Source organism: Bos taurus, chromosome 28 (genome assembly GCF_002263795.3).
Source record: "Bos taurus isolate L1 Dominette 01449 registration number 42190680 breed Hereford chromosome 28, ARS-UCD2.0, whole genome shotgun sequence".
Lineage (NCBI taxonomy): Eukaryota > Metazoa > Chordata > Mammalia > Artiodactyla > Bovidae > Bos > Bos taurus.
The window spans coordinates 25,900,159-25,912,473 of NC_037355.1; the positions used below are offsets into that span (position 1 = coordinate 25,900,159).

At 52.9% G+C, this 12,315-nt stretch overlaps 1 protein-coding gene across 1 annotated transcript; it reads right to left on the reverse strand.

The window, feature by feature from the left end:
• Nucleotides 1–5,870: 5,870 nt before the first annotated feature.
• NEUROG3 (neurogenin 3) lies at nucleotides 5,871–6,660 on the reverse strand. The gene is given in 1 exon segment (NM_001287848.1): nucleotides 5,871–6,660. A coding segment is annotated over 1 exon segment (648 nt). The 5' UTR covers nucleotides 6,622–6,660; the 3' UTR covers nucleotides 5,871–5,973.
• Between the last annotated feature and the right edge of the window lie 5,655 nt (nucleotides 6,661–12,315).

Here is a 12,315-nt window from a genome sequence, read left to right on the forward strand (position 1 = left end):
ATGCCCTCCAGGGGATCTTCCCAACCCAGGGATCGAACCCAGGCCTCCCACATTGCAAGAGGATTCTTTACTGTCTGAGCCACCAGGGAAGCCCAAAACCAACCCTAGATTTCAAGTATGTATGACTGGATGATGCTAGTTAGTGAGATCAGGAACAAGAGGCAACATTAGTCTGAAGTTAGAGGAGAGTAATTCTATTTTGGACATGTCTCATTTGGGGTGCCCAAGTAATGTCTGGATATATAATCTTGGAGCACAGGAAGGGTAGATCACATCTGGGGAGGGTCACAAGGAAGGGGTGGGTGGCCCTTGGCCTTTATGCCAACTTGCACTGCACAGGAATGCAGAAGAAATTCAAATTCATACAAAAGCAACCTCCCTACCCTCACCACCCCCACCAAAAAAAACCCTTGTGAGAATGAGAAGAATTTGAGACAAATGAAGATGATTATAATAATAATTATTATTATTATAATAACCATTTATGGCAGCTTAATATGCACTAAAAGCAAGCACATTTAATCAACCCAATTAAATGGCTACTATTTATTGTCCCAAATCTGCAGGTGAGGACAATGGGCCTTAGAGAGGCAAAGGGATATAATTGAAAACCACCAGTTAGTGGCAATACCAGGCTTTGAACTAGTGTCTGTGTGATCTGAATTATTCTTAACTACTCTGCCATTAGTGTGTGTGTTTGGAGGACTTCCTTGTGCCTTTGTTCTTGGAATAACTAAAACTTCATTTTAACCCAAAGAATGAGACCGCTTTTTTTAATATATATATTTAAGAAACACATTAAAGCATCTTATCACAAAGATAGAAGCACTTACAAATTAGAAACATGCAACCGTCTTCCACAGTCAAGTTAAAATGTTATATATATACATATATATTTTCCTGTTTTCATAGCTGAAAACTTCAGATCTTATGCCAAACTCACCCACCCTAAAAATTTAATTCATTCTTTCTGAAATTATCTAGGCCAGCAAATAACCAAAATATAAGCTATTATATAAGGAAAGCACAAAGTTAAAAAAGAATAAATGTAGAAAATACCCCCTTTCCACCTGTCAATCAAAGGCAAACAATGGCTCTTTGCTATTGCTTAACCTAGATTGTCTTAAAAAACTATTTAATTGCAAAGTTCCAAGCCAGTTTTCTCAATTAGGGCTGCTGCATCCTAAACTTCCAATGTTGTTCCACTTCAGACCTCTTAGACCTCCTCATCTGGCAACTCAACTCTAACTCCATCATTTATAAAGGAGAATGTTTTGGACTAGCTAAGAAAGGGGCTTTTCTGGGGTCACACAGTGAGTTAGTAGCAACAGAGTCCACACTTTCCCCACCACATCAAGGAAGCCAACAGCTTTCTGGGTCTATATGTCCACAGGGATTCCCTAGGTACTCGGGCCTGGAAACAGGGGCAGAGGCAGTAGATAGGTAGTTTTCCTTATGAAGAATGGCCATGTTTCTAGGAGTGCCTCTCGCTCTGAACCAACGCAGTCATTTCAGCACCATGGTCAGGGGCACGCCGCTTTTTTTTTTTTTTTTTCACCAGGACCTCAGACCCCCACCAAGTTAGCCTTGCAGATGCTCTCTCTCTCTGACCGCTTTGGTCCTAGGATCCCAGAAGCAGAGGGGTACACAGCAGCCCGTGAATCTCACTAGCGTTCCAGTGGGTAGTCAAAGCATAAGAGAGGCTCTTGATCTTACAAGACACAGAGGACCCAGTTCAAGCCAGAGCACAAACTTACTATAAGTTGTGTTGGCACAGAGGAGATGGCTCTAAACTAAGCCTAGAGCCAAGGTCATGCTTTTGGTTTGCTCCAATAACTCCATCAGTGACTCAGGGCTTTGGGCAAGTCACCTACTTCCAAGATTTTGGCTCTCTATTTCCATGGGTGTCACCATCCTGCCTTGACCACCTCACTGAATGTAGGAGGAACTGAGATGAGTGTCCAGCCCCCATATCTCCCACTACCTGTGCTCTTGACCTTCCAAAGGTGGGGCAAGCAGGCCAGGTTAGTGAATGTCCCTACACTGCCCCACCCCCTTCTAGATCACTGGCCGCAGATATGTGAAAGGGGAGGAGCGGGAAAAGAAACACAACAGAGAATACTAATTACATATATGTAAAATGTACTTATAGTATACTCAGTGTTTATTCTGCAGCACATTCTCAGCCAACCCCCACTTCTTCACTGTTCCACCGGACCACACATCTCTTTCCCACTGCTTTCAGTCGCAGGGGCCTATAACTCCATCTTTCGCAAGCACAGCCTTCTTTTCGGTTCCCAGAAACCCAGTGAAAGGGTGTTAGAGACTCTCTCCAGCTTCTCATGTGTATCAGCTGAGGCTCAGAGACCCGTTCAAGGTCACACGGCTGGGCAGAGTGGCCCGTGGATGAGAGGTGGAGCCGAGTATGCCTGTGGGGTCACGTGCTCCCTTGGCCTCACTTGCCTTCGTGCCAGCCCAGCGGCCAGGCTCCCAGACATTAGCATTCCAATGGCCCTGGGAGGCTTTGTCCTCCAGCTACTGCCGGCTTGGGGATGGGGTGGGTTGGAGGCAGGGCACCATAAATCTACCTGCCTGTGTGTGGGGATGGGGTGGGGTGGGGTGGCTGCAAGATTCATGTGCTGTTTTTCTGGAAGCCAGGGCTCAGACAAAGGCAGAATGGCAGGAGTGGGGGGAAGACTCTTTCAACCAGAGCATCTTTCCTGCCCGCACATGGGACCCTGTCCGGGTTTGAGGTAGCTGGGGCACAGGAAATGACCTCAGACCACAGGAGGCTCCACACTCACCGTGGCTGAGGCATAGTGGTAGGGGCCTTCTAGCTGAGATCCAGAGCAGCCTGACTGATTTTAAAAGCTGGTGAATGCAAAATGCCTGGGGATGGATGAGGGTGTGGTGGTGATGATGCTGGGCTTGTGTGTGCCACCCAGAAATGTTTCCTAAACCCTTCTTGATGTGGGGCTCTTTGGAAAAATGGTGAAGTCTCCCACCTCAAGATGATTTCTTTGACTGTGATGGAGCTCATCCTTGGGAAGGAGCCCTAAACCACCTCCTCCTGACTTGGAGAGTTCAGCTGACAGCTCTGGGGGTTCAAATCCTGCCCCTACCCAAGGTGACCATCAAAGCTGGTTAAATAGTACTTTTTAAAAATTTTGTAGGTTGGAGGACCAGTCTATGTGCATTGGGTAACTAATAGCTTCTTATTTATTTATTTCCCACTTAATTTATTTAACTGAAGGATAATTGCTACAGAATTTGTGGTTTTCTGTCAGACATCAACAAGAATCAGCCATAGGTACTCCCATGTCCCCTCCCTCCTGAATCTCCCTCCCATCTCCTTCCCTATCCCACCATTCTAGATTGTGAGTGACTAATAGCTTCTTAATGAGCACCCTCACAAGCAGGAGAGGGGCTGGGCAGTGGGTGCCTCCACCCAGAACACAGGGTTAATATTTTCTGCTTCTGAAAGTTGTTCGCACCAAAGGAATCCCCTGCCTATTTGAACACTGCTCCCCACAGCCTTTCACAGGAAGAAGGATCTTCCTGCTTGAGGACCTCCTCTCCAAATGTTTAGTCCTGGCCCAGTATACAGTGTTCTCTGGCAAGCTTCCTAATCCAGCCACAGAGAACAGTCCCACTGTCCTTCCTGTGGCTCCTACCTCCACTTAGCTCCAACGTTTTTTCACCCTTGAGTGATTTTGTCTGTACACTTGCTACTGTCCCAGGAGGACAGAGATGGACCTTCCTGATTTTTATGTCTGCCCATCTCTCCCCCCACCCCACTGCCCCCCCTTAGTGCCCAGTAAGCGGCAGACCCTGCCTTGGTCTGTGCAACTTGGAGCTGCTGACACCTGCCCTGGGCGGTGCCGCAGGTGGAAAATTGGCTGCTGCAGAAGTCATCAATAACCCATTAATCTTCTCCTCCCAGATTAAAGCCATGAAATGAAACTACACCTTTGTTCATTTGTTTGCAGAGTCCCCCTTCCCGCCCCCCAATCCAGCCCCTGATAACTAAGACATATCTCCTTCAAGCTATCTTTAGGGACCTAGGAATAGAGGAGAGGAAAAGTTCAATTTGAAGCATTGGGTAGCGGGTGCAGTGCATAAGAGATAGATGCAAAAGACATTAACCCCTGCAAAGCCACCACCTTTGTGCTCTAACACTGGAAAGCAACCTACTCTATGACTCCTGGTCCCTGCCTCTGACATGTGCACCCCATTGGTGTTGGCCTGCTTCTTCCCTGGGCACCATGGGCTAATCCAAGGAGGCCTCTGCGGTTCAATTCATAGGGTAGGGTGCCTACCCTCTGTGGGTTCTTGGAGCTTAAACCTGCTTCCTGGACATCCTGGAACATCTTGGAAGCTAATATAGAGCTGCTCCAGCAGTGCTTTGGGGACTTTCAGTGTCACTGTGCATCAGCCCTACTCTACCTTGGAAGTAATAGAGAACACATGGCTGGAAACCTTGAATACTTTCTCGAAAAGAATAAGAATTTGTTCAAACAAAGCTACTGGTTGTTGGGAGGTGTCAGAAACTACAGCCAGACCCTCCACCTTCTCTGCTCTGTGCCACTGGGGATCACAAGTCACAAGGTCTTGTCCCCAGCACCAGAAATGTAAAATGAGCTCTGACATTGTTCTTGGTCTCTAAGCACTCAGGGACTATTCCTAGGATGCTCAGCCTACCAGGGTTTCTGACCCTGTTGCAGGGTTGTAGGGTTATTATTCCCTCCCTTTGGCAAAAAAAAAAAAAAAAACAGTTACTCCAAATCAAGCTAGTGGCATAACAGAAAGGGCCAGCACCATGTGAGTAGCCCTAGTTGCAGGCTTATCTTACTCCTAAACCACTTTTTGGAATTAGACAAGTCACTGCTCCATAAATAAAACAAGGAGGCTGAGCCAATGATTTTTAAGTCTTCCAGTTCCTCCTTTCCAAGTGTGTATAGCTGACTTGCAATCTGCCTGGCCTTCAGCCTAGCAACCATAGTTTCTCGGGTCAGGCCTCAGCAGGGGCCCTAGACCCCCAGAAAGTATCTCCTCCCTCTCCTTAGACAGGGCCCGCTCCCCCAACCCCAGTCACAGGGGCTGGGCCCTCCCCTCCACACAATCAAGTGACCTTACTCAGGCTTCTTGAGAATCGTTTTTTATTGGTTCAAAATCTCATTCACCAGTCCCTAAATAATCTTATGTACAAAATAAAGACTTTTCCCACTGTGAAATCTCATCAATAAATACAAACATAAAACAGGGGAGAGGCCATATAATTTACCAGACAACAATTCATTTCAAGAGACATTACATCATTTACAAGCTGATTTTTTTTTTTTTTAAGACAAGGGCGCTCCAGTTTGCAGGGTGGTGGTAGAGTCGCTGCCCCAGCTGGTCGCCTTGCCTCCTGCCCCTGAGAGGGCAATGGCTCCGGGAAAAGTGCACAAGGGGAAGGCAGAGCATCGCCTTCATGGATTAAGGCAGAGTAGAAAGGCCCAAACCCCCGGACCTGACAGGGACTAGAGGAGGTCAGAGGCAATTTTGAAGAACACAACTTGGGGAACAAGAGCGAGCTCTGAGAGACCAAATATTGGATGAAGTAGTATTGGGGGAGGAGTGGTAAGAGACCGGCAGACAGACATCAATGAGGGTAGGGGCGGGGAGACAGTGGGTGTCTCCTGCTGTGTAGTGCAACCACGCTCATGTTTTTTTGCAGGAGATTTTGGGGTGGCCACGGGGAGAGGGCTTAAAATGCGCGGAGTATGCCGTGCCCACTGGCGCGGGCAGCAGCAGAGGGTGTAGAGCAGAAGACCAAGGCATTGAACCCGGCCTGCCACTCTGGCCCTCAGGGGCCAGTGAGCCAGAGGCAGGAGGAACAACTAGGTTTGAGAGCCGCCTCCGCGCATCTCCGACAGCCTCCGCCCCTGCCCTTTCTCCCAGGACCCACTGCCCAGCGGCGGACAGGCCCCTTCATAGAAAGTCTGAAAAGGCCAGAGCGCCAGGGTGCAGGCAGGCCGGAGAAACAGGCGCCTGCAGCCCAGGTCGGTCCTCCAGCGAGGCGGCGGGGCTCAGGCTTCCCGCCTGGGAGACCGGGGAATAGAGGGAGCCCCAGTCTCCCGGGGAACCGCTGTCTGGGCTGGCCAGCTCCTCGCAGGGCGGCGCCAGCGGCTCCAGCCCGTAGAGGCTGTGGTCCGCTATGCGCAGCGTCTGCGTCAGCGCCCAGATATAATTGTGGGCGAAGCGCAGCGTCTCGATCTTGGTGAGCTTCGCGTCGTCCGGAAAGGTGGGCAAGACGCCGCGCAGCGCGTCCAGCGCAGAGTTGAGGTTATGCATCCGATTGCGCTCGCGGTCGTTGGCCTTCTTGCGCCGGCTCCGTCGCTGCTTGCTCAGAGCCAACTCACTCTTGGGGCGACTGCGCCCCCCGCGCCGCGCCCGGAGCTTCCTCGAGGCCCCTCGGCAGGCGCCCCCTTCCGTCTCGGTGAAGTTCTCCAGCACGCGAGTGGGGCTGGGTGGAGTGGATGCGACGCAAGTCACTGCGTCGTCCGAGGCTCCCGGGAAGCGCTGCTCCGTCTCGTGGGTCACTTGGACAGGGGGCGCACACGAGGGATGAGGCGCCATCCTGTGGCGGGGTAAGAGGTAAGGGTAAGAGTGGGTCGGTCACTCCCAATCCTGGGGCCAGGTGGGAGAAAATGCGAGAGAAAGCCACCTCCTGCCGGCCAGAGGACCCGCTTTCCCCTCCTCCCATCACTCTGTGGCTCCAGGTGTTACCTTGTTGTAGGGCGCAAAGGGGTAGAGAGTGGTGGGCAGTGAGAGCAACGGTGAGCTGAACTGGCTTTTCCGTCTGCAAGTTCAGTTGAGAAGCAGGCTCTGCCGCTCGAAAGTTTCTCTGGCCCCAGAGAAGATACGTGTAAAGGAGGGTCCTGGGCTTCTCTTGCTCTCTCTTGGCGCAGCTGCGAGACCCTGCGGATTTTCTGAGCCGAAAGTCGTGTGCCCCTGGGCACGCTTTATCTGCTGCGCCCTGGGACAGGAGCGTGCCTGCCCTGCTGCTGCCCGCGCCGCCGTCCAATCAGCGTTCGGGCCAGGGGGCCGCGCCACGCGAGCCCGCTCCGCCCTTCAAGGGGCACAGCTGGATTCCGGACAAAGGGCTGGGGTCGGGGGAGGGGAACGCCGCTCTGTTTGCTCTCTCCCCGCGGGCTCTGTCCCAGCAACTCTCGGTTCCTCAAAGAGCCTCGCCCAGTGAGAAGGGTCTTGTCTAGCTCGCGTCTGGCAGCCTCAAATCGCTTTGCTCCTATTCTGGTTTTCCTTGGCATCTGTCCAGACCTTTTCTTGGTATCCTGAAGGGGGCTTTGGGAAGTCAGTCGGGTGGGTCCGTCCCGTGAGTTATACAAGGCGAAACAGGTTCAGAAAGGAGGCAGCTTGCTCCAAATCACTCTGCAAGGACAAGGAGCCAGGAATACTATCAGTTTAAAGGAGTGTCCACTATTCCTAGTGCCATTCTCCTCTCCTCCACTTTGGGTCAGGTTAGCAAATACTCAGAGGGGGTGTTTCATTGACACTCCACTTTGGGAGGGGCGGGGGCAACCACAGAGAGAGATCCTGCCTACCTCCCTGACACTTAGAAACCTTCACCTTCTGGGGATGCTGAGTGCCATCCCTCAGGCTTTGAGATGACACTGCCCACACTCCTTAGATGTAGGTGCTTAGAACCTCTCCCCTTATCCCCTCACCATTCAGAAATCTAAGACATTATCTTCGTGCCCCAGAGGCAGCGAATGTCTATGGTGAGACCTCTAGGAGGCATTCCACCACAAACAATTCCAGACAGTACTCTAGGGATCCGATGGGGCATGTAAAGGGAGAGCTCAGAAGAGAATGGGTCAGGAGATGGCCAGGAGTTCACTGCAAGCCCCTGTGTCTTTTAAATGCCCCTGGAGTGCCGGTGCTTGCAGAAGCAGATCAACTCTTTCTCTCTTAGTCCTCCTATCCAATCACAGATGGGCGGGGGCTGTCTGCACTAGCTGGTCCTGTCCCCTTGGCAGAGGTCAGGCAGTGAGCACAGGGCAGGGACTCTTCACGACTCTGGTTAGTGCCATCTGGAAAGCTTTCCAAAGTGAGCCTGAACACATCATCCCTCCTTTCTTTCCCTACTCATCCTTTTTGTCCCCTGCCTTGGACACTCTGTGGTCTTCTGCTTCAAGGTAAGTGTGACCTGGGGGAGGATGCCCTCAAGCTAACCCAGCCTCTCTCTGACCTTTAATGATCTGCCCATTGCAGGCCCAGAGCCCTCAGCCATCCGCTGCCACTCCTGCACCCCGCCCCCTGTACCCCCCCCTCCACCAGCAGGGCCTCCACACTGCTCCTAAGAAGCTGGGAAAACTGGTGTCTGGATTCAGTCTCTGCAGGCTCAGAAGGCATTACTTTCTAGGAGGTCCAGATACCCTGAGCTGAGCCTCCAAAGCTGGTAGAGGAGGTAGGATCCTGCAGGGAAACTGAGGGAATGAGGTGAGTCTGCATATCTACCCTAGTGACAGCCAGCCTCTCCTTACTTGCTCACTCTGCTTGGAGGGCGGAATTACCTCTGAGGCAGAGAGAGGGTGGATGTGCTTGGGAGCCAGGGAGAGGGAGCTCCAGGACTGTGTGGAGATGAAGGTGCTGTCCTCAGGATCTCAGGTGGGGGGCTGTTGGCAGAGGCGCCTTGCTTGTTGCCTGCGAACTGAAGCTCGGGGCCAGGCTCCAGACCAACAAAGGGACCCTTCGGAGACTCCCGAGTTTCACATTTTGCTGCTGCTCCTCCCTTGGGTCACAATTTGCTCCAGATTTGTCTTCTAATTATAAGAATGAGAAACTGAAGCCCATTTTACAGATGGAAAGTCAAGGCTCAGAAAGGGGAAGTGACTTACTCAAGATCACACAGCAAGTTCTAGCAGAATCACATACATAGAACGCAGGTCCTAAGACTCCTAATACTAGATTTTCCCTTGCACCTCTTTGTTGCCTCTCTTTGATTGGGGGGAAAATACTTTTCCAAGGCAGAACTAGACATCCCAAAATGTCAAAGATAGAAGGAATGACATGGTCAGAGTAGATAAGGACAGTGGCCCCATCTCCCAGTGCCAGTGGGAGCCAGTGTCCAGTCATGTTCTAGCTCTCTACTTTCTCACCCTCTATGCCTGCCTTGCTTGATTTCTATCCTGCAAATTAGGAACTGAGAGAGGAAACCCAAAGTGTGCTTCCCTGGGGCTAGGGGACCTAGCCTGGCTCCGAGGAGTGTGCCCTGGCCATAAAGGATCAGAACACCCCTATGGGTCGCTGGAGGCCTGAAAGTAGCCCACTACTAGGGCTCTCATCCCGCAGAGGCTCTCAGATGATAACCCAAGGCAGGTCTCACCCTTAGCTCAGTCTTGCCTCAAGCGGCTCATGGGTAGTGATGAGGGCCGCGGGGCAAGCTTTCGGCTTGGAAGATTTTGGGGTTATTTGGATACTTTCTTGACAGGGAGAGAATTCTGGCACCCGTTGAGAATTCTTATCTAGCTTCCCCGGCACCACTCCGAGTCAGGGCTCTCCACGGCTTGCGGACCGCCACCACTTCGGCTTTGCGCAAAACAGTCAGGGCGAGGAGCTGCGCGCAGCGGCCGAGGTCAGCAATTTCCGTGCGGAGAACTCTCTGCAGCTCTTCTACTGGTCAAGAGGGCGGGGCCTGAGGTCGAGGAGTCCTGGGGGATTAGAGATCAAGGATCCACGTCCTCCCTTTCAGCGGGAGCGGACGCACAGGCCCCTCTCCAAAGTTAATTCCTGTGCTTTTGGCGGCGGAGGCGCAGGCTGTGACAACTCAGTGCGCGCTGGCGCTATTTGTGAAAGGACTCTTCCAGCCGGCAGCAGAGCTTGTTCCTGAAGCCCCCGGCGGACCACCGCCTCTAAGACCTTTGGGAACCCCGCGCCCTTCGACTCTCTGAGACCTAAGCCCCCCTGCATGCTGAGGCGGTCCAGGAACGAGGCGACAGCCTGACGCCTGGACACCGCGGGCAGAATGGAAAAGAAGGAAGGCAGCGGTCCGCCCTGCCGCCTTCCTGTCGGCGGGGGGAATTTTAGCAGTGCCTGGGGGCGCTTTGAGAAACGAGAGGAAGGGAAGGGGGCCACAAGAGGCTGAATAGCTAATGACTTGCCAGAGGAGGGGGCTTCTTTCTCTCGCCTTCGCCTCGACGCTGAAAGAGGGGAAGACAAAAATCTGGCGAGCGGGCTGCCCAGGCCGAGACTGGCCACTTCAAACAGCCCTTCAAACAAAAGGAGACGACGAAAAGAAAGCCCCACCTGTCTCCAGTGTTTGCTAAAATAATAATAAATAGATTTCGTTTAATAAATAATTACAAGAGATTGTAAAGTGGAGTGCTTTGGAAAACATCTACTGCGGGAGTCCCGCAGCCAGCCGTCACCTGCTCCCAAGGCTGGCAACTTTATTGTTAAGCCACCCCCCAACTAGTTTGCCTCTGATAAACTCTCCCTCGTTTTCACAATGACTGTTTACTCATAGTTAGCACAATATTACCTTTGCCGTGATAAACCCAGAGGGGGGAGACCTGGCCCCTGGCCCCTGGGCGCACCTGTCCCAGAAGCTGACACATGGATTTGGCACGGAGCAGGCCTCCCCCCGGGCCTTCCCCCGTGTACATTGGCCCAATTGCCACCCATTTATAACAGGTTGGCTGCAAGGCCTATCTCGGTCCTATTTGTCTTCTTTTATTGAAAGCATATGGTCTCCAGGGGCTCACCAGCCCCATATTTCGTCTGCCGGGAGCTGGGGCGCTTCCGCAGGCTGGTGCAGCTCTGCGCGCTGCTCCCCACCCAACGGCTGCTGCACCAGCTGAGAGGATGGCGGAGGTGGGGTGGGGAAAGATAAGGAGGACTCCTCCTTCGCGTTGGGAGAGAAGCTATTCCCCCAGAGATTCCCCCTCCCCAGCTCTGGGACCTCGTGCGCTCTTGAATGGCGAGCCAGTTCTTTTCTTGGGTAGGTGAGAGGGCGCCATATGCCACCCCCCAGGGCGCACGAGGGAGCTCCGGCCCAGGGAGTCCTCAAACAAAGAGAAGAGAGGGCTGGGACCTCAGGAGCATCCGAGGTCTTTATGTGCAGATCCCCCTCCCTGCCTAGGGCCGCCTCCCCCGCCAGGCATCCGTAGCTCGCAAGCAGGGCTTGGAAACAAAGTGTCTACATTATCTCCGCCGCCGACAGAGACAGTGAATGCGTGAAAAGGTGCATTGCGCACCAAGACACCTGTTGAAGCGGCGCCTCTTCTCAGCGCCTCTCTCTGTTTTGCCCTCGGTCAGGAGGGAGTGGGGGGTGGGAGGAGGGAGAGATACTGTGATTTGTGGCGACATATGTTGAGCAGATCGGTGTGTACTCTTCACAGGGACGCATGCACCCTCGCTCCCATACACACCCCGAGAGAAGGAGCAGCTGCTCCCCTTACCTTGTCCCGACATAATACCTGGGCCAGGCGCTTTGGCATAGCGTTTTGAGACTCCAGCTCTCACCCACCCTCTTTGCCTTCCGCCCCCACCCCCGTCCCAATCTTGGCAGCTCCGCTGTAGGACTTTATTGTCAAATTTAACAGATGCACGTTTGTTCCCAGCGCCTGGGCCTCACACACACACACACACACACACATACACACGCAGCCATCCACAGAAAACGCGACGGATGACACAGATGCGGAGCGCGACGTGTCCATATGCCAGGCTCTGCGCCCGCCTCGGCTGGGGAAACAAACAGGGCTGTGTGATTTTCCCTCCCCAGAAAGGAAGAAACGGGAACCGCCGGGGGGCCGTGAGGCCACCTCCAGGCACTTCTAATTTCTCGCTAGCCCTTTGGCGCGGTGACGCACTGCGAGGCACGGCACTGGGAGAGTGCAAGGTTGGAAGCAGAGCTCAGACGCAAAGGCTGCCCTTGGGAGAAGCCCTGAGGGCTGGACGTCTGGCCCTCGCATGACCTCTGGGTTTCTAAACTCCTGAGTGGGGCAGACGCCTCCGTCCTCCCGGGATTCCAGGGAGTGAACATCCACCTGAGGCGCACTGAGACTGGAGGAGTCCGTTGGGTACCCTTTGCCTGCCCGCTCGTCTTCTCCATGGGGGGCGCGCTCTCAGAGCAAGATGAGATGAGCACTGGGTTGGGAGAGGGGGCCTGTCTCTGCCAATAGCCCTGTGCCACCCTGAGCGAATTATTTCACTCGGACTGCAGTTTTCCCTCTATTAAAGAAAGAAGTTGTGGGGGAAATACTTTGTAATTTTTAAGTTTTGCAAAATTTAGAAGTCTTGGATAGC